This window comes from Dreissena polymorpha, chromosome 14 (assembly GCF_020536995.1).
Source record: "Dreissena polymorpha isolate Duluth1 chromosome 14, UMN_Dpol_1.0, whole genome shotgun sequence".
NCBI lineage: Eukaryota > Metazoa > Mollusca > Bivalvia > Myida > Dreissenidae > Dreissena > Dreissena polymorpha.
This window is the reverse complement of record NC_068368.1, coordinates 19,319,106-19,342,410: the sequence shown is the minus strand read 5'-3', so window position 1 is coordinate 19,342,410 and position 23,305 is coordinate 19,319,106. Positions and strand designations below refer to the sequence as shown.

At 38.9% G+C, this 23,305-nt stretch overlaps 1 protein-coding gene across 6 annotated transcripts in view; it reads left to right on the top strand.

The window, feature by feature from the left end:
• The window catches only part of LOC127856852 (centromere protein F-like), a 141,142-nt gene extending 118,506 nt beyond the window's left edge, over positions 1-22,636 (top strand). For 5 of the 6 annotated variants that reach the window (XM_052393000.1, XM_052393003.1, XM_052393001.1 and 2 more), the window contains 13 exons: positions 2,081-2,176; positions 3,557-3,718; positions 4,645-4,830; positions 5,882-6,172; positions 6,712-6,997; positions 12,584-12,660; positions 13,157-13,922; positions 17,190-17,392; positions 18,410-18,501; positions 18,850-19,018; positions 20,801-20,935; positions 21,378-21,452; positions 22,011-22,636. In XM_052393000.1, the coding sequence (XP_052248960.1) occupies positions 2,081-2,176; positions 3,557-3,718; positions 4,645-4,830; positions 5,882-6,172; positions 6,712-6,997; positions 12,584-12,660; positions 13,157-13,922; positions 17,190-17,392; positions 18,410-18,501; positions 18,850-19,018; positions 20,801-20,935; positions 21,378-21,452; positions 22,011-22,067 (2,595 nt within the window). In that variant the 3' untranslated portion in view covers positions 22,068-22,636. Of the gene's footprint in view, positions 1-2,080; positions 2,177-3,556; positions 3,719-4,644; positions 4,831-5,881; positions 6,173-6,711; positions 6,998-12,579; positions 12,661-13,156; positions 13,923-17,189; positions 17,393-18,409; positions 18,502-18,849; positions 19,019-20,800; positions 20,936-21,377; positions 21,453-22,010 lie in introns of all 6 variants that reach the window. The other variant, XM_052393002.1, reaches the window with a different exon arrangement.
• The last annotated feature ends 669 nt before the right edge of the window (positions 22,637-23,305 follow it).

Sequence of the window (23,305 nt, the reverse complement as noted above, 5' to 3'; positions counted from 1 at the left end):
AATCATCACCGAACTTGGTCACAATTTTTATCTTAATGATCTCTAGGACAAGTTTGAACATGGGCCATTCCGGGCTTAAAACTAGGTCACGGGGTCACTTAGTGCGTTTTTTAACATTCAGCATGGTGTCAGCTCTCTAATTCAAGTAGTTTACATCCGATCTTAACCAAACTTGGTCAGAAGTTTTATGGAGATGATCTTAAGGCCAAGTTAGAACATGGGCCTCTCTGGGTCAAAAACTAGGTCAAGGGGTCACTTAGTGCGTTTTAAAAATTGAGCATGGTGTCCGCTGTTTTTTGTGAATACGACATGCAAAATATTATGTGTCAGTGCGGCACGTGGGGGTATTCGTCACATCTGTGACAAAGCTCTAGTTAAAAATAATTTGTGAAAATGGCTGAATTTTATAGAAGAAGCAACATGATACATTGTGCCCAGTTTTCCCTGATCAGCATTTGGGGAAACAAACAGGCATATAACAGATAGGCATATAACAGACAGGCATATAACAAGTATGTTTTTGTTCCTAGGCTTTGTTAAGAACACGGCCTGCATATCGACGTAAGATGAAGGTGAGGTAACCCAAGTGTTGTCATGTGTCATCACTGAGAAATTTAATCACAGCATGCAGTCACTTTTACATGTACTTTTATACCAAGTCAGATCACAACAGTGTGATAAAAGTGTACTTTTTCACCAGTTTGAAGGGTGGGGCCCTTTTGATTGGACAAAATTGCATCCTTTTGACTGAAATTGGGAAGTTGTGTTATAGTTTTATAATTTCCAATAAATGCTCTAAAATTTAAAATACAAGTGTTTGTTACATTATTATTTGCTAAGGTTCAACTCATGAAATTGAAAAGATGGACTGAATGTTTAAATTATTAAGTTTTAAGGAGTTTGGGGAAAATATAAACTTTTTGATGTAAAGGATAGGGTCAAATTTTCATCGCAAATTTGACCGAAAAACAACACAGTTTTTTTGTTGCATTTTGTTTTTATTGTTACAAATGTGTTACTAATGTGTATTTTTTATCTGTTCATCTATGTATCATTTGCAAAGATGTCATTAAAAAAAGGTTTAATTTATGTGTTAACTTACTCTGACAAGTTCTACTATACTAACCTGTGTACTGCATACTAAAAATTTATTGAAACATTCTTATTTATTGAATAAGCTTTATGTGTTTAAACGTTACTTGAAGACTTCTAAATACAATATGAGGTTCGCTTTGGGAAAACATGAGTTAATGCTTGTGCTTAAAGTGTCATCCCTGATTAGTATTTGCAATCCTAAACTGGATTTTTGCTAAGAAGATACTTCCTTTAAAAGGAATATACTTTAAAAGCGGATCCTTGATTAGCCTGTGAGGACTGCAATTGCTTATCTGGGACGACACTTTAAGGACATGCATGAAGCCCCATTGTTCCAGAGCTCAGGGGACCGTTCTGTTCTGGATAGAAAAGTTGCAGCTTGCCCAGGATCTTACAGGTGCCAGTTCATGAACCCTGTACACAGCATCTCAAATTAAAGGCACATGCAAACCCCAATTTGATTGGTTAATTAGTAGTTTGGGATCAAATCTGTGACCCCTGGAGTAGCCGGATATCAAACCAGTGACCCCTGCATTGTGAAAGCAGACTCAGGGGTGTCAATTGTCCGGATTAAGGCGGAAAGCCGTCCAGAGTCGTTATTGAGATCAATGTAAATCCAATGAGTTTTTAGGGGGGATTTGTTCAAGTGTGCGATCATATGAAAACAAAATTAATATTTTTGTTATAGCTTCATCGGCTTTCTGGAAAATTGCTGAATTTGCCCTGTATTAATATTTATTGATTTCTAATTGGTTAGCAGATGGCACGGTCATGAGTGGTAACTGACCAAAACTCTTTGCTACTTTCTGAAAATCTTACAGGTCAACGAAACGTTGCAAATGTCCGCCATCTTGAAGTATTTCAAGTGATCAATTAGCAAAGTAAAGCAGTGAAATAGCATATTGTAAAGAAGTAAGCTGTAAGTTTTGATTTCCTGAGCAGTAAATAATAAAAGTGTACATTCAGTGTATGTTGTGTGTTTAAGATTAACCGGCTAGAGAAGGAACTTGAGGAGAAGACAAGGCTGTACCAACAGCTGGAGGCGTTCCTGCGCAGAGTACAGGAGATAGTAGCACTCAAGGTAACACACATAGCCTGCGCAGAGTACAGGAGATAGTAGCACTCAAGGTAACATATATAGCCTGCACAGAGTACAGGAGATAGTAGCACTCATGGTAACATATATAGCCTGCACATAGTACAGGAGATAGTAGCACTCAAGGTAACACACATAGCCTGCACAGAGGACAGGAGATAGTAGCACTCAAGGTAACATATATAGCCTGCACATAGTACAGGAGATAGTAGCACTCAAGGTAACATATATAGCCTGCACAGAGTACAGGATATAGTAGCACTCAAGGTAACATATATAGCCTGCACAGAGTACAGGATATAGTAGCACTCAAGGTAACATATATAGCCTGCGCAGAGTACAGGAGATAGTAGCACTCAAGGTAACATATATAGCCTGCAAATAGTACAGGAGATAGTAGCACTCAAGGTAACATATATAGCCTGCACATAGTACAGGAGATAGTAGCACTCAAGGTAACATATATAGCCTGCACATAGTACAGGAGATAGTAGCACTCAAGGTAACATATATAGCCTGCACAGAGTACAGGATATAGTAGCACTCAAGGTAACATATATAGCCTGCACAGAGTACAGGATATAGTAGCACTCAAGGTAAAACACATAGCCTGCGCAGAGTACAGGAGATAGTAGCACTCAAGGTAACATATATAGCCTGCGAATAGTACAGGATATAATAGCACTCAAGGTAACATATAAAGCCTGTGCACAGTCCATCATATAGAACCATTCAAAGTAACATACACAGCCTGGGCACAGTCGAGGATATAGTATCACTCAAATTAGCATACACAGCCTGCGCACAGTACAGGATATAGTACCACTCAAGGTAACATACACAGGCTGCGCACAGTCCAGATTATAGTACCACTCAAAGTAACATACACAGCCTGTGCACAGTGCTTGACATAGTAGCACTCAAGGTAACATACAAAGCCTGCGCACAGTGCATGACATACTACCATTGAAGGTTCTTAAGGTTGCTGTGGTGTAGTGGATATAGTGTCTGCCTAGCGCCGGGAGGGTCATGGGTTTGATCCCAACTGTGGGAGCATTCTTTTGATCCTCCACCCCCAAAGACATCAAGTACTGGATCTACCCAGGAAACGGACTCGAGAGAGTTTCAATAAGCGGTAGGCTTTTGATTCAATCAAACTGAAATAAATATGTTTACATTCACAGCTCTACAGGAATTATTCTCTCTTCATCTTTTATAAAAAATTTCTACACAACCACATTGTATCAATCACCAAGCCATGAATTCCATATTCATATTTTATCCAGTTTTCCTAGTGCAAGGCTCTCCACAATTGCATCATAAGTTTTATTTAGTGTCTTTCTAATTTCATTTGAATTTTAACAGAACACAATCAGTGACAATGAGATTGTAACACGGCTAGAGAAGGAGGTGGCCAGGCTGGTTTCCAGCGTCCCATTGCTTGGAGAGTGCCCCACAGACGGGGTACCGGACCTGGCGGCACTCAGCGCTGAGCTTGCCAAAAAGGACCGGGAACTCAGTGCCAAGGTGGGCGACAGTGGGGTTTTGGACCATTATCAGCATAGAAATGAGCCATGCTCTGTGGAACGGGGATTTGATGCATGGACGTAAAGTGTAGTGCCAGATTAGGAACAACACTTTCAACATATACTGGATTTTTGCTAAGAAGAGACTTTCTTTAAACGAAAATTATCATACAATTAGCCAGTGCAGTCTTCACAGGCTAATCAAGGATGACACTTTTCGCACATGCATTAAACCCTCTTTTCACAGATTGATGCTCACATTTCATTAATAGAACACATGTTTTTCCATGTAAACTGGCCGCTATTTGTTTGGAATCACACCAGTATTCTGGGAATCAAAGGGGCTTTTTTCAGAATACACTGTTGGTAAAAAATCTATGCAGCTGTGTTCGAAGGGAAATTGTGACCCCAATTGTGTGTGTGTCTGATAAGGTATAGGTGTCAGTGGGGTAAAGGAGGGAGTGGGATAAAGGAGAAAGTGGGATATATAATGAAGTGGGATATAGGAGGAAGTAGGATATAGGAGGAAGTGGGATATAGAAGGAAGTGGAATATAGGAGGAAGTGGGATATAGGAGGAAAGGTTATATAGATATTCTTGGAGCATAGGAAAGGTTGAGATTTATTATCAACTGTGATTGAGATATAGGTGGCAATGGGGTACTGGAGGAAATGGGATAAATAATGAAGTGGGATACAGGATAGATTGGGGTTTAGAAGTGAGTGGGGCACAAGGGTTTGGTACAGGGGTGAAGGGCGTACAATAGCAAAGTACTGGGAACCTATATGAATAAATAGATTTGTTAAAAAACTTGATGCAAGTGATTTCTAAATAAAGTGTATAGTTTTTGTTTTAGATTGCACATAATTTGTTTGTGAATCAGTTACCATATATATCTTTGTACAAGACTAAATATGTCTTTTTCAGCGCAACGAGACTGACAGTCTTCTACAGGAGCTGCGTCAGTGGCAGCTGGAGTGTCGCACCATAGAGGAGATGCGCACAGCGGCGCTGGACTCACTGCGCGGGCTGGAACTTGAACTATCAGACCTGCAGCTGGCCGACAGGCAACTGAAGGATATCAAGGAGGAGTACAACACTCTCAAGGGACAGGTAGGGGATCAATATTAACTTTTTTGACTACTAGACCACTGGGCTAGTAACCTGATAAATTAAGTAGGCCCGAGACAATATAAACTAGATCAATTGTAGGAACCAAAAAATGGCTTACTGTCGTAAATTTTGGAATTCCAAAGGGCTAGTTCAACTGTGTTCTAAATTATGAATATGTGGCATTGAAAAAATTAGGTTTTAGTAACCAGTTATCTTAAATGTAAATTTAAGTTCTCAAATAAAAATAATACTTTTGTAGCACTCATGCGATTAAAGTGTGCATGCAAGTGCATAATATATTTGCATCCACACCCAATGCACTAACACAAAAACTTAAATATGGTTGTTCGGAACCCTTCAGGTAAAGAGTGGAATCGGCAAGGACTAGATTAGCAAACCCATTTATAATTAACTTTTGAAACTTAAGAATACAGTTAAGTCTAAGATTTTTGGAAAGGTATATGTTTATTTAAAAAGATTAGTTATTATTTATTCAAATGTTATTGAATTTGTATCATTTTTTTTCAATAAAGACTTTTGTAACATGCATGGTGAATACCATATATGATTATATTCTAATATACAGTGTTTCAAGAAGAAGTTTTTAAAAATATAGAATAGTACTAAATTCGAAGAGATACATGGTAAATACAAGAATAAGTTTGTACATATGGACCCTAGACTTGCTATTATGTGGGCAGGGGTGCTGATTGTTCATTCATACATAAACCCATGTACTATCCTTCCCTTTGTTCTGCTTCGCATCTCTATTGTTTCAGTAAAGAACTTTCTGACATTAACATATTTGAATTTTCCAAATTTCTGTTTTAGTTTCATTTTATTTGAAACCTTTATTTGTGCATAATTTGTGTCTATTTTTGAATAAAAAGACATCTTTAAGGAGAAACATGGGAAAAACTGTGTTTTTCCTGTTACAAATATGTTTAAGTTGAAAAATGTCTGTAAAGATGATTTATGTTAAGTTTAAGTCACTTTTTTAAACTTCCAGGCTTAATGAACCCTTTTTTAAACTTTGATATGTTACATCTAGTTCCTGAAATTAGTTGATGCATACAAAGACCTTGAAATGGTGCAACACAAATATGATGACCTTCTGAAAGAAAGAGATAAACTTGACATTGAAAATGCTGGCCTGAGGTCAAAGGTCAAATTCTTAGAAGAACAGGTCAAGATTCTGGAGGAGGCCAACAAGAAAGGTCATGACCTTTCAGAAAAGCTTATAGAGTTGAAAGGTCACCAAGCGGAACATGAGAAAGTAAAAATGGAAAAAAAATCCTTGGAGAAGAATCTGGAAGCAGTTCACAGCTTGTTGAATGAAAGGGTATTGAATATGGATAAGCCTTTTATTGCATTGTGTTTCTTAATACAATCAAAAAATCTTGGTAATGCACATAAGCTTCAATTTGGGAAAATTGTGCTTAACTCATGTGCGTAAACTGTTGTCCCTGACAAGCCTCTGCAGTCCGCAAAGATTAATCAGGGACAACACTTTCTGCTTGTATGATAATTTTTGTTGAAAAGGATGTTTTTTCTGAGTTTTAAGTGGGAGGTGGTTTTCTGATTAGCCTTTGCTTACTGCATAATTTAGTCTGGTTAGACACATTCATTAAGCTGCTGACTGCATAGTTTAGTCTGGTTAGACACATTCAGTAAGCGGTGTTTAGTCTGGTTAGACACATTCATTAAGCAGTGTTTTTCTCTAAGCACAGCTCATTCTTTAATTTTTTTAATAACTAAATGATGTTAATACAAATGCAGCAAAATAAAATATATGATATAATTCTATAAGTATTGTGTTACTTTTTTGCTTAGATTTAAGTCAATAAATAGGTCTATTTGCACATTTTTGTGTTACAATAGATAAAAAAGGTTGAATCGTTGACTGAAGAACTGTTTGAGTTACGTAAGAAAGTATCAACATCGGACCAGGACAACTATAAACTCAGACAGCAGATGTTGAACAAGAAAAACAATGAACATTCTATGAAGAGCTCAAAATTGGAGCGAAGCAGTAGTATGAATAAGCGTAACCATGGCAACATGCAAGATAGCAACCATATGGCAGCAGATGGACCCGGTAACCATAGTGATAATGTTGTGAAGAAGCCCCCAAACAACCTTTCTAGCAACCGACAGCGACTGGCAAGTGTAAATAGATGTTTCACTGGATAGTAGCACGCACTGGCACTGGATATTGTCTCGGTGTTTTCCTTTAAAATCTGTTTTGGTTGTTGCAAATATGAGCCTAGTCATAGCTGTCAGTAACGCATTGAATAACAGTGACCATACATATGAATCATGCTATGGGAAAACTGGGCTTAATGCATTAAGTGTTGTCCCAGATTAGTGCATGCAATCTGCATAGGCTTCTGCTTTTATGAATTTTGTTGCTTAAAGGAAGTTTCTTCTGATCAAAAATCCAGTAAAGGCATACAGTTTTTTTCCTGATTAGCCCGTGCAGATGCATTAAGCTCAGTTTACCCAGGAAGAGGCTAAAATATGTACTTTTTTCTTCAGCGCCTTCATATAGCACTGGGGCCTGTTCAGTTTTTTTTGTTGTCTGTTTCTGCACTGACCATTTTTGTTTTATTATTTTGATGGGAACAGTTTTGACAATGTTTTTGCATAATAAAACAATTATTCTCTTCATGTTTACCTCATTCTCATTGCCATGATAAACTTAAACGCATTTTTTGCTTATGTGACCGTGTGATGTCCGGCGTCCATATGTGCGTGCGTGTGTGTGTGCGTGCGTGTGTCCGTCAACAATTTGTTTGTGTAGACAGTAGAGGTCACAGTTTTCATCCAATCTTTATGGAATTTGGTCAGAATGTTTATCTTGATGAAATCTGGGTTGGGATTGTATTTGGGTCATCTGGGGTCAAAAACTAGGTCACTAGGTCAAAAACTAGGTCAAATAATAGAAAAACCTTGTGTAGACAGTAGAGGTCACAGTTTTCATCCAATCTTTATGAAATTTGGTCAGAATGTTTATCTTGATAAAATCTGGGTTGTGATTGTATTTGGGTCATCTGGGGTCAAAAACTAGGTCACTAGGTCAAAAACTAGGTCAAATAATAGAAAAACCTTGTGTAGACAGTAGAGGTCACAGTTTTCATCCAATCTTTATGAAATTTGGTCAGAATGTTTATCTTGATGAAATCTGGGTTGTGATTGTATTTGGGTCATCTGGGGTCAAAAACTAGGTCACTAGGTCAAAAACTAGGTAAAAAAATAGAAAAACCTTGTGTAGACAATAGAGGTCGCAGTTTTCATCCAATCTTTATGAAATTTGGTCAGAACGTTTATCTTGATGAAATCGTGGTTGGGATTGTATTTGGGTTGTCTGAGGTCAAAAACTAGGTCACTAGGTCAAATAATAGAAAAACCGTCAACAATTTGTTTGTGTAGACAGTAGAGGTCACAGTTTTCATCCAATCTTTATGAAATTTGGTCAGAATGTTTATCTTGATGAAATCTGGGTTGTGATTGTATTTGGGTCATCTGGGGTCAAAAACTAGATCACTAGGTCAAAAACTAGGTCACTAGGTCAAAAACTCTGGGTTGGGATTGTATTTGGTTAGTCAGGTGAGTGATTCAGGGCCATCATGGCTCTCTTGTTCTTCTTATAGATGTTGTTTGTTATTTTATCAGTGTTTCTGATCTACCGTCAAATAACACACACAACATTTGTGGTCACAATTTCTCTTCTAACACAGCTGCACAAATTGTTTTCATATTTTATCTTGTTTAAGCTATATGGAGGGTTATTATTATCCCCCGCCATAGGCGGAGGGATATTGTTTTGGCGTTGTCCATCCGTCCGTCCGTCTTTCCGTCTGTCCGTCCGGAGCCATATCTTGGAAGTGCTTTGGCGGATTTCATTGAAACTTAGTATGAGTATATATATAGATAAGAGGATGATGCGCTCCAAATGTCATTGTACACCATCTGTTAATAACAGAGTTATGGCCCTTTGTATCTTGAAAAGATGCTTTTTTGAGTGTCAAATATAACACTTTTGTGTCCAGAAGCATATTGGCGGGGGATATCAATTCAACGAATTTGCTTGTTTTATTTATTATGATTACTTTGTATTTCTTCTTTTAAATAACTGACTTAAATGAGCTCCTTAAGTTGTATCATTTCAAAGGTTTTATTTGTTAGTGATATTTACATGTACTTTGAAAAATTGTTCAAGTCAATAACTGATATGTTGATCACATGAACCATATTTATCTATTTTATTTCTAAAAATGAAGATCTATCTGTAAGACACTAAACACTCATGCATTACACCCTTGTTTTTAAAGGCACTTATGTTATTACATAAATTGTATGTCACAATTATGGTAACCTAAGGAACTTGTTTCATTACATATATATTTAGCTAATATAGAATGACATATGAATCTTGTATGACTATGTGATAATTGGGTAAAAGTCTGTTACAAAGTAGAAACTTCTATGAATCGATGAATGTTTAGGTAACATTTTAATTACTACATTTTGTTAATTGCTAGTAGCCTTATATATGTATCATATTCTGCCATAAATAATATGTAAGGTTTATGAAGACATTACAAGTCCATGAATATCATTTGGTACTTTGTACAATTGAGCCTTATTCTGGGAAATCTGGACGCAATGCATGTGCATTAAGTGTCATCCCATACGCAATGCATGTGCGTTAAGTGTCATCCCATACGCAATGCATGTGCATTAAGTGTCATCCCATACACAATGCATGTGCGTTAAGTGTCATCCCATACGCAATGCATGTGCGTTAAGTGTCATTCCATACGCAATGCATGTGCATTAAGTGTCATCCCATACGCAATGCATGTGCATTAAGTGTCATCCCATACGCAATGCATGTGCATTAAGTGTCATCCCATACGCAATGCATGTGCGTTAAGTGTCATCCCATACGCACTGCATGTGCGTTAAGTGTCATCCCATACGCAATGCATGTGCGTTAAGTGTCATCCCATACGCAATGCATGTGCGTTAAGTGTCATCCCATACACAATGCATGTGTGTTAAGTGTCATCCCATACGCAATGCATGTGCCTTAAGTGTCATGCCATATGCAATGCATGTGCATTAAGTGTCATCCCATACGCAATGCATGTGCGTTAAGTGTCATTCTATATGCAATGCATGTGCGTTAAGCGTCATCCAATACGCAATGCATGTGCGTTAAGTGTCATTCTATATGCAATGCTTGTGCGTTAAGTGTCATCCCATACACAATGCATGTGAATTAAGTGTCATCCCATATGCAATGCATGTGCGTTAAGTGTCATCCCATACGCAATGCATGTGTGTTAAGTGTCATCCCATACGCAATGCATGTGCATTAAGTGTCATCCCATACGCAATTCATGTGTGTTAAGTGTCATCCCATATGCAATGCTTGTGCGTTAAGTGTCATCCCATACGCAATGCATGTGCATTAAGTGTCATCCCATACGCAATTCATGTGCATTAAGTGTCATCCCATATGCAATGCATGTGCATTAAGTGTCATCCCATACGCAATGCATGTGTATTAAGTGTCATCCCATACGCACTGCATGTGCGTTAAGTGTCATCCCATACACAATGCATGTGTGTTAAGTGTCATCCCATACGCAATGCATGTGCATTAAGTGTCATCCCATACGCAATGCATGTGCATTAAGTGTCATCCCATATGCAATGCATGTGCATTAAGTGTCATCCCATATGCAATGCATGTGCATTAAGTGTCATCCCATACGCAATGCATGTGTGTTAAGTGTCATCCCATATGCAATGCTTGTGCGTTAAGTGTCATCCCATACGCAATGCATGTGCATTAAGTGTCATCCCATACGCAATTCATGTGCATTAAGTGTCATCCCATATGCAATGCATGTGCATTAAGTGTCATCCCATACGCAATGCATGTGTATTAAGTGTCATCCCATACGCACTGCATGTGCGTTAAGTGTCATCCCATACACAATGCATGTGTGTTAAGTGTCATCCCATACGCAATGCATGTGCCTTAAGTGTCATCCCATACGCACTGCATGTGCGTTAAGTGTCATCCCATACACAATGCATGTGTGTTAAGTGTCATCCCATACGCAATGCATGTGCCTTAAGTGTCATCCCATACGCAATGCATGTGCATTAAGTGTCATCCCATATGCAATGCATGTGCGTTAAGCGTCATCCAATACGCAATGCATGTGCGTTAAGTGTCATTCTATATGCAATGCTTGTGCGTTAAGTGTCATCCCATACACAATGCATGTGAATTAAGTGTCATCCCATATGCAATGCATGTGCGTTAAGTGTCATCCCATACGCAATGCATGTGTGTTAAGTGTCATCCCATACGCAATGCATGTGTGTTAAGTGTCATCCCATATGCAATGCTTGTGCGTTAAGTGTCATCCCATACGCAATGCATGTGCGTTAAGTGTCATCCCATACACACTGCATGTGCATTAAGTGTCATCCCATACGCAATGCATGTGCGTTAAGTGTCATCCCATACGCAATGCATGTGCGTTAAGTGTCATCCCATACGCAATGCATGTGCGTTAAGTGTAATCCCATACGCAATGCATGTGCGTTAAGTGTCATCCCATACGCAATGCATGTGCGTTAAGTGTCATCCCATACGCAATGCATGTGCGTTAAGTGTCATCCCATACGCAATGCATGTGCGTTAAGTGTCATCCCATACGCAATGCATGTGCGTTAAGTGTCATCCCATTCGCAATGCATGTGCGTTAAGTGTCATCCCATACGCAATGCATGTGCATTCAGTGTCATCCCATACGCAATGCATGTGCGTTAAGTGTCATCCCATACACAATGCATGTGCGTTAAGTGTCATCCCATACGCAATGCATGTGCGTTAAGTGTCATCCCATACGCAATGCATGTGCGTTAAGTGTCATCCCATACACAATGCATGTGCGTTAAGTGTCATCCCATACGCAATGCATGTGCGTTAAGTGACATCCCATACGCAATGCATGTGCGTTAAGTGTCATCCCATACACAATGCATGTGTGTTAAGTGTCATCCCATACGCAATGCATGTGCGTTAAGTGTCATTCCATACCCAATGCATGTGCATTAAGTGTCATCCCATATGCAATGCATGTGCGTTAAGCGTCATCCAATACGCAATGCATGTGTATTAAGTGTCATTCTATATGCAATGCATGTGCGTTAAGTGTCATCCCATACGCAATGCATGTGTATTAAGTGTCATTCTATATGCAATGCATGTGCGTTAAGTGTCATCCCATACGCAATGCATGTGCATTAAGTGTCATCCCATACGCAATGCATGTGCGTTAAGTGTCATCCCATACGCAATGCATGTGCATTAAGTGTCATCCCATACGCAATGCATGTGCATTAAGTGTCATCCCAGATTAGTCTGTGTTGGCTTCTGTGGAGTCTGCTTACTCTAATCTGGGACAACACTTTTTGTCTAACTAGATTTTTGCAAAGAAGAAACTTCCTTTATAAAAAATATCATTAAAGCGGAAAGTGTCATCCCTGATTACCCATTGCGGACTACACAGGTCAATCTGAGATGAAGCTTGATGCAAATGTATTGAGCCCAGTTTTTCCAGAACTAGGTTAATATCATTGGTGTCATAACTGTCTAACCTGTTGCTATTGGCGACTGCCTCCATGTTGATATATTAACCATCGCCATGGTGATTTCAGGCAGCAGACAAGCAGAGGAGTGCGTCCCCGGCAACCACACATACACGCCTGGTACAGCTGACCAACCTCTGCAATGACAAGGTAGGCAGTGAACACAGCATGTTCATTGCAGCAGCTCTCTGGGAATATGGGGCTTAATGCTTGTATCTTAAGTGTTGTCCCAGATTAGCCTGTGAAGTCTGCACATCAGGTACTTTCCATCTAATTTGGGACGACACTTAACACACATGCATTTAACCGGTTTCTACCATATGCTATCATATATCCAAATATGCTTGGAAACCTCTACATTGGATCCTCTCCAAACAGTCTGGAATCCTCTCCAAACTTGATAGTATTTTATTGTATCATTATATTTCACTAAATATTTGTATGTTAAAAATCGCCCAAAGAACATAATCTCCTGCAATCTGAAAATAGGCCTATTTTATGTAATAATTGCAGATTACAAAACATAAAATAAACTTTATTTTTATCTATATCAAAGTGTTAAAATTCTGCATTTTCCCTGAGCAGGACTCATTTTATACTATATTGAGTGAAATCATTACTAAAGACAAGTGTTTCTGTTTGTCAGGACATGCTGATAAAGAAGCTCGTTCAGGAGCTGAAGAAGTTCAAGTCCGGGACTCAAGCTTCCAACCTGGTGGAGGAGCTGAGTAGGCTAGAGTCTGATCACAACCACAACTTGCTGGCGCGCTCCATCTCTCAGTCCTCCCTCGACAGCCTCGAGCGCATGTCCGTGGTGAGCGACACAGAGCTCCTGCGCGGAACCAGCCCCTCACTGGCCCACCGGCCCCACTCCGCCGACATACAGCCCCACCGGGGTGCGCCACACCGCGCCAGCTTCCATGGGCATTCAAACCTACCTCGACACCATCCCGGACGTCATAGCACCACCCCTATACACCGGCTGTCTTCCAAACACGGGCACCTGCGTTCCAGCACCACACACTCCCCTTCCCCCCACCCTCCTGGTGGTCGAAGATCGTCGTTGACTTCGTACTTAAACGGTGGTGATCATGAACACAAGACCACGCAGTATGTTGCCATAGCAGACTACGACCCGGCTGTGTTCTCCCAGAGTGGACACCCAAGGCTGGAGCTACCTCTGGCAGAGGGGGACATAGTGTTGGTTACGGGACCCTTGCATGACAGTGGTTATGTGGAAGGGGAAGTGAGGGGGAGGGTGGGATTGGTTCCCCTGAGCTACTTGCAGCCCAGCTCCCCTCATAGGAGGGGCAGGAATCAGCACCCGATACCCGCCCATCTGAACGCAAGCCCTGAAAGGATAGCGCAGATGTACAACAGTCTTCATGGGCTATACACCACTATGCCACATGGTGAGTTTTACATCGTTTGTATGCTTAGTTACGTGAAATATACCTCCTCTTATTGTTATACTAGCAAAAGTCAAACAAACTTGGTTATCCATACCTGAGTCAGAAACAATCAAAAGACATTAAGAAAAATATAGCAAGTCAGTCTAGATTGTGTGGGTTTATTGTGCACAAATTATTATTGCAGATATAAAATGTTTTGCTGATACAGTTGTTTACTTATCTTTTGATATACATGTACTGTAATTACTCTTTTTTTGGGACACTTCTCCGACACCCACTTTTGTAACCAAAATAATAATTATTTATAGCTTAATTTAAGGACACACACAAAAATATTTATTTTCATGTCCAAAAACTTAGAGTTATTACAGGTGTAATAACAGTTGTTGCAGAAATACCTTTTTTACTTGATAAACATTTCGCCAATATTTTATCATATTACTTAACACAAGTGGTTGTCTTCTTGACTGTTTAGTTGCTGCATCTATATATGGTGATATAGAGTCCACAAACACCATAGAAGGGTTAATGAATGGTGTAAACGAGTTGACAAATGGGCATGAACATTCCATAGAGAGTCATTCAGAGTTAGAACACAAAAATGATTTGAAAATCAATGATGTTTCGGAAGGTAGTGCATTGTTGTCCATATTCATGTTGTCTCACTGGATCACCATTCTGTGTAAATATCTTTTAAAACACAATCTTGCATGGTTTTTGTTTCAGAAAATTTTGTTAAGCATTTATTTATGCCCCCCTTCGAAGAAGAGGGGGTATATTGTTTTGCACATGTCGGTCCCTCTGTCCGTATGTCCTTCCGTCCACCAGATGGTTTCCGGATGATAACTCAAGAACGCTTAGGCCTAGGATCATGAAACTTCATAGGTACATTGATCATGACTCGCAGATGACCCCTATTGATTTTGAGGTCACTGGTCAAAGGTCAAATTCATGTTGACCCGAAATAGTAAAATGGTTTCCGGATTATAACTCAAGAACGCTTATGCCTAGGATCATGAAACTTCATAGGTACATTGATCATGACTCGCAGATGACCCCTATTGATTTTCAGTTTACTAGGTCAAAGGTCAAGTTCACAGTGCCAAAAAAAGTATTCACACAATGGCTGCCACTACAACTGACAGCCCATATGGGGGGCATGCATGTTTTGCAAACAGCCCTTGTTTCACTCAAAGTTGTGTTAATGTACTCTGATTGGTCGATGTGTTAGACTGTGACTGGTGGAAGTAAATACATCAAGTTTGTTCTACATTGGATGTAAAAAGTTGTTCAATGTGTAATTGTATGAATTTATATGGGCCTTGTTCTGGGCTTTATGCACAGGCTAATCCAGGACAGCACTTCATGCACAAGCCCCATTTTACCAGAGCAAGCCCCATTTCACCAGAGCAAGCTCCATTTTCCCAGAGCAAGCCCCATTTTGCCAGAGCAAGCCTCATTTTCCCAGAGCAAGCCTCATTATCCCAGAGCAAGCCCCATTTCCCAAAGCAAGCCTCATTTTACCATAGAAAGCCTCATTTTCCCAGAGCAAGCCTCATTTTCCCAGAGCAATCCCCATTTTCCCAGAGCAAGCCTCATTTTCCCAGAGCAAGCCTCATTTTCCCAGAGCAAGCCTCATTTTCCCAGAGCAAGCCTCATTTTCCCAAAGCAAGCCTCATTTTCCCAGAGCAAGCCCCATTTTCCCAGAGCAAGCCTCATTTTCCCAGAGCAAGCCTCATTTTCCCAGAGCAAGCCTCATTTTCCCAGAGCAAGCCCCATTTTCACAGAACAAGCCCCATTTTCCCAGAGCAAGCCTCATTTTCCCAGAGCAAGCCACATTTTCACAGAGCAAGCCTCATTTTTCCAGAGCAAGCCACATTTTCCCAGAGCAAGCCTCATTTTCCCAGAGCAAGCCCCATTTTTCCAGAGCAAGTCTTATTTTCCCAGAGCAAGCCTCATTTTCCCAGAGCAAGTCTTATTTTCCCAGAGCAAGCCTCATTTTCCCAGAGCAAGCCTCATTTTCCCAGAGCAAGCCTCATTTTTCCAGAGCAAGCCACATTTTCCCAGAGCAAACCTCATTTTCCCAGAGCAAGCCTCATTTTCCTAGAGCAAGCCTTATTTTCCCAGAACAAGCCCCATTTTCACAGAACAAGGCTCATATTCATGTACAACTAGCCTTAACTACTCTTTTGGTAGAAATCAACTTTGATTTGATTTTCAAATAGCTTAGCATTTTGTGTAGAAATCTGTTGAAAATGTTTTCCTGTATATTTATTCCCCCCTTCGAAGAAGAGAGGGTATATTGTTTTGCTCATGTCGGTCCGTCCACCAGATGGTTTCCGGATGATAACTCAAGAACGCTTAGGCCTCGGATCATGAAACTTCATACGTACATTGATCATGACTGTCAGATGACCCCTATTGATTTTCAGGTCACTAGGTCAAAGGTCAAGGTCACAGTGACTCGAAATAGTAAAATGGTTTCCGGATGAATACTCGAGAATGCTTAGGCCTAGGATCATGAAACTTCATAGGTACATTGATCATGACTGGCAGATGACCCCTATTAATTTTCAGGTCACTAGGTCTATGGTCAAGGTCATAGTGACTCAAAACAGTAGAATGGTTTCCTGATGATAACTCAAGAATTATTAGGCCTAGGATCATGAAACTTCATAGGTACATTGATCATGACTGGCAGATGACCCCTATTGATTTTCAGGTCACTAGGTCAAAGGTCAAGGTCACAGTGACAAAAAAATATTCACACAATGGCTGCCACTACAACTGACAGCCCATATGGGGGGCATGCATGTTTTACAAACAGCCCTTTTTCTGTAATTCTTTAATATTACAATATATATTTTTGGTCATTTGAAGACCTTTTTGAGCATATTGGTAACATATTGGTAATGCTATGTTCTCACTGTCACAATTGGAGTCACGATTCAAATCACGGTCTCTGTTTGGAAATAATTGTGATAATCCTCCCAGATCTTACGAGGTATTGTCAGATCATGCACTCAGGAATGGCATTTGTATTGATAGTAGAACATTTTGAACATTTAACCCTTTATCACTTAGATACGTATTTTTATGCATTTGTAGTCCCTTCTTAAATTTAATTAAATACCTTTCTTACTAGGTTCAAGTTTTAAAGGCTTTATTTCCAACTCTTAGATACTGATGAGCAGCAAACAACATAAAACCTGAACAGACTGCGAGTTACTCTAGTCTAGTAAAATGTATTCTACATGATTGTTTTAGGTCACCATGCAGGTATTCCAGGGGGTGTCACAGACCTGCCTGGCAACCGACACACTGTTGCCACCGTGAAGCAACCACCTGACACACCTGGTAACTTCCATGTGGAGAAGATCATTGGTCACAATGGCTTGATGTTGGCATGGCAACCGGTTGCCCTAAACAACAATGGCTGCAATAATGGCGTCAGAGTGACTGGATATAAGGTAAGAGGCTGACTAGCTCAGTTTGTTGAGGGCCTGACTACAAATTATAGGATTGCGGGTTCAATTTCAAGCCTGCAACATAAATTAATTGGTTTATTGGTGATTGGTCATGTCTTTTTCCCCTAAACTTTGATTCACAAATGTTACTGGCTTAAGTATGTGCCATTAGTACTTGTAAATTAGCTTATGCAGGCAAAGTGAGTAGGTTAACCCTTTTCCCCTCAGAAGTAAAGTGAAAATGGCTATGTGCAAACAGCATAAAACCATAACAGCCTGCGAGTAACTCGCAGTTTGTTCAGGTTTGATGCTGTTTGCTGCTTATCATTATCTATGGGTTTGAAATAAAGCCTTTAAAACTTGAATCTAGTAAGAAAGGTCTTAAATTAAATTTAACTTTCTAAGGGACTACAAATGCGTTAAAATACATTTCCACATGGTAAAGGCTTAACTGACTGCCATGTTATGACTGAAATACTGTTAAAAATAGCATACACAAATAGCAAACAACAATTTAGTTTGTTGAAAGCAAAGTAGAAGTGGGTTTAGAGCGTGATCAGACAATTTTGGAAACAAACGATGATGTGACTGACTGACATACACAGGATGTGAAAAAAAGGTCCATTTTGTCAAATATTTATTGATTGTGGAGCAAAAAACCTTCCATATTTCCTTCTGTTTTCCAAGATGTATAGGATAATAATAAAACATTTCTAGATAATTGAAAACTTACCTTGCTGTACATTTGAGCTGTGTTCTGAGAAAACTGGGCTGACCGTAACTGTGTTAAGAGTTATCCATGACTAGCCTGTGCAGACAGCGCAGGCAAGTCAGGGACAACACTTTCATTTTTATGTATTATTTTTTGTAGGCTGCTCTTAGCTAAAATCCAGTTTATGCAGAAAGTGTCTGGGACAACACTCGCATAGTTGAATAAAGCCCAGATTTCTCAGTACATGGCTCAAATATACAGCATTAAGCCCATTTTTTCTCTCAATTCGTCTCATAACCTGCATTCAGGTGTTCAAAGACAACAAGCTGGCATTACAGCCGCGGGGTCGCCACGCGTCCAAGGCCATCATAGAGAACGTGGGTCTACAGTCGCAGCACAGGTTAGGATATTTAAGTCTATCTATTTTAAACTTACTCAAAATGTTTGATAAAAGTTAAATAAGGTGATGTAAACTCAAGTATGAAACTTTTTACAGTTCTGATATTGTTCACCAATTGTTTATAAGTGCATGTTTAACTGCATTTTAAAATTTATAATTTTAAGTGTAAAGGAATTATATTGGTGTATAAAAAACTCAAGAAACCAATTATTGAGTTTGTTGGAAAAGTATGGCTTTTTTTAAAGGGGGGGGGGGTAATTTGGTCAGTTTTTTTGGAAAAAATAGTACTTTTTGGGATGAGAAAAACAGCCTGTAAAAAAACGTAATTTTAGAGGAAAATCACTGCAGGTTTGGCATAGTCACGGTGGCGGTGGATGGGTCAGTGTCCGCTCTGTCAGAGATCCTGTATGAGGGGGTGGATGAGGTGACGTCAGATGAGAACAGTGACACAGAGTCGGAGATGGACCTCACCAACACACTCAATGTAGACGAGTACAAGTCAGGCCAGAAACGAACTGTAAGTAGACGTAGGGATAGCACCTATAAAGTACATCAATCAGAGCACTACTTCACTGCTGTTTTAATTCATAAATCGTGGCTCTTTTGGTACATCCATCACAGCAATAGGGCAGATTTTGACCAATATCTTTTCAATTTCACTACATCAATAACATCACTACATCTATCATTGTGCTACATTATTTACTGCACTACATCAATAATGACACTTCATCAATAATGGCACTACATCAATCACCACACTATATTAATCATGACACTACATCAATTTTTGCAATACATCAATTTTTGCAATACATCAATCATGTGACTACATTAATTGTTGCACTACATCAATTGTGGTGCACATCAATCATGGAACTACATCAATCATGGCAATACATTAATTGTGGCCCTACATCAATTGTGGCTCTATATCAGTCATGACACTAATCAATTGTTGCACTGCATCAATCATGGCACTACATCTATTGTAGAACTACATCAATCATGGCACTTCATTAATTGTGGCACTACATCAATCATGATGCTTCAATAATTGCAGCACTAAATTAATAATAAAGTAACAACAATGATGGCACTACATCAATCATGGACATTTTGCTGATTTTTATGCTCCCCGAAATAAAATTTCGGCGGAGCATATAGGTGCCAGTTAATCCTTCCTTACTTCCTTCCGTCACACTTTTGCTAGCGTTTCTAATAGCGCCTTCAATATTTTTTACAAATTGCTTTCATATTTGGCATGTAGGTACCTTGCATGGACCTCTACCTTTTGCTGAGGTTTGAGGTCACTGGGGTCAAGGTCGAGGTCACCGAGGCTAATAATAGACTTCCTTCTGTCACACTTTTGCTACTGTTTCTCATAGTGCCTTCAATACTTTACCAATTGCTTTCATATTTGGCATGTAGGTACCTTGCATGGACCTCTACCTTTTGATGAGGTTTGAGGTCACTGGGGTCAAGGTCAAGGTCACCAAGGCTAATAATAGACTTCATTCTGTCACACTTTTGCTACCATTTCTCATAGCGCCTTCATTACTTTACCAATCGCTTTCATATTTGGCATGTAGGTACCTTGTATGGACCTCTACCTTTTGATGAGGTTTGAGGTCACTGGGGTCAAGGTCAAGGTCACCGAGGCTAAAAATAGATTTTTTTGGTGTTTATTAACACATACATTGACAAAGCACATCATTGTGGAACATCCATCAGTTTCACTGATGTTCTTGTTTTTACAAATTTTTCAACTTAACTGCTTCTAATAAATAGTTTTACATTATAAGTTTGGTTTAATTCTAAGCTTTCATTAAAATTGTGAAAAATTAATGAGTTTCTTGTTAAACAAAGGCCTGTAACATGTACTGAAATCGGACAGAAGATTATCTAAATCTATATTTTGACACCTTTTAAATAGATGTGAACCACAAAAATATTAATAGAAATAACAGTTTAGTACACCTTGTTAATAAAATTACTTGATAGCTCTTACTTAATTTACTCTCTCATTGTATTTTAATTCAAAGTGATGCATATGTTGTGGAGACAAAAATGTGCATTAATCAATACCATAGACTTATTGGTCTTGATCATTCATTTCTGGATTTATGGACTTGGCAAGATGTTTAAGGCTTTGTTTTGTTTTTAATCAAATTACATGTTATTTATTCTGTATTTGAAGATGTTCATTTTGTATATTTATTTGGCAATAAACATTTAGTTTGTAAAACTTTCCTTTACATTTAAAGATGAAGATTAAAAACAAACTGCTCTATTCCAGTTTATTGGAGTGTATGACTATGATCCAGCGAAGAATTCTCCGTATGAACATCCTAGCTGTGAGCTTGCATTCAGCGCTGGGGACGTGATAACAGTGTATGGCAGACAGCGGGGGGATGGTTTCTATTATGCCGAGGTAGGTTGCGCCTCTGTCAGCAAAATTGTATTTTAGATTAGCCTTGCATTGGAAACACGGGGCTTAATGCATGTGTATTCAGTGTCGTCCCGGATAAGTCATTGCAGTCCTCACTGGCTGATGAGGAACAACACTTCAGGCACATGCATTAAGACCAGTTTTTCCACAGCCCTGCTCAAATATTAAAATGTTCACACAAATAAACAAGATCATGTCATTTAAAACAGTATAACAAAGTTAAAAAGTGCACACTCCTTATGCAAGAGAAAGATAGGCACTCTTTAAGACATGTTTGTTACACGGTCTCCTACTGAATCCACATTATGTGATTCAGGGTAGTATTGAGCTTTTATCACATTGTCGGAGATCATAAAAAATACATTTGCTTAAAATACAAGCCATTTTCGTTATTCACGTTATATGAACCTCTTTTTTTCTGCAGATCAATGGTGTGCGAGGTCTGGTTCCTACATTCTTCATTGAGGAGATGCCACAGCCGCCACCCAGGACCAAGAAGGTAGGCTACTTTAACTTGTTAAGTGCAATTCAAGGGAGGCTTCTTTAAATGGTTTAGTGTCATTCAAGGGAAGCTACTCTTACTGGTTTAGTGCATTTCAAGGGTAGTTACTTTAGCTGGTTTTGTAAAATTCAGGAGTTTTAAATGCTAGATTGCTCATTATTAAAATTCAATATTTTAAAATGATGTTTAACTTTCCTGTTTTGTTATGACCTTATTGAGCATGTGATGTCTAGCTGTCATGTGCCTCCAATCCTTTTATTCTATGTTCATAAAATGTATAAGTTGTGTTCTTGGAAAACTGGGCTTAAAGCAAAGGTGTAAAGTGTCTACCCCGATCAGCCAGTGCAGTGTGCAAAGGCAAATCAGGGAGGACACTTTCCGCTTTTTATGGAAAAAAATTACGAAAGGAAGCCTCTCCTTAAAGAAAATCCAATCATGCTGGAAAGTGTCATCCTTGCTATGCTTGTGCAGACTGCACAGTCTAATCTGGGACGACACTTTATGCACATGCATTAGACCTGGTTTCCCCAGAGTGAGACATAACTTTAATTGCAGATTGCTGCCAGGAACAAACACAGCCTCAAGGAAAAGTCAGACAAACCAGACAACTGACCTTGACCTCTGGATGTCGTCATCAAGAATGTGTTGATAATTATGTATCACTAACTAATTGTTCATTCATCTGATCAATTCACTGTTAACAATTGTTTACTGTTTTGTACAAACCTGGTAGTATATTAACCTGAAATCCATTTGATTATTTATCACAGTGCTACTTTCATTTACATTGTGTACATTCCCATTGTTCAGTTTGAGTAACTACAACAATTTGTACCTGTGCAATTTAACATATGTCTAATAGCCGTTACAATTATGTGTTCTACCCGTGTGTACTCATCACTGAGAGGTCAAGGTCACTGCAGCAAGGTCAAGGTCGTTTTAAGTGATTAGCTGGTTAAGCCGGTTAGCGTGTATTTGTTTTCGTGAATCTTGACATTGGGCAGCCAATGTCAAGGTCAACATGTATGATATTATAAGAACAAACATTTTGTAGTGCATCTTTTAAAGAAATTAACACTTTTAATAGTTGTTATTGCCTTTATGATTTTGAGTTTATGATTTTAAGTAGCAATAATCCATGTTATTTATATTTTTATAAAATTAAAGATCTGAATTAGTGACTCATGAGTTATCATCTAACCCTTTTCCCCACAGCTCTCGTCTTGTGTGATTTAAAGTATCATAACTTGTTAGACAGTGAGCTAATATTGACTTTCTTTTCATATGGGCAATATTTGCTTTGCTGAAATTTAGTTCCATGTTTAAAGTAATTTAAAATTTGCTGCATAGCTTATAAATAAGATTTGTCATCATATACCATGCTGATTCACTAATTTAACTACTAGGCACATTACTTGTATCCAGTGTCACTTTATAGCATATCCATTATTCCAGAAAGCGTTATGGTGTACAGTTGTTTAAATGATAATGCAGCATGAAAGCATCTGAACTTTTCATCACAATGATGGATGAGAGAATATGAACTGTACATAATTATTCTGGATTGGAGAATCCAAACTGTACAGCAAAATAATGGATAGGAGATTCTTAACTGTACTTCATAATGATGGATGAAAGAATCCTAACTGTACATCATTATTCTGGATTGAAGAATCCAAACTGTACAGCAAAATAATGGATCGGAGATTCTGAACTGTACATCATTATGATGAACTAGAGAATCTGAATTGCACATCATAATGATGGATGAGACCATCTGAACTGTTCATCATAATAATGGATGAGAGAATCCTAACTGAACATCATAATGATAAATTATCTATCATCTG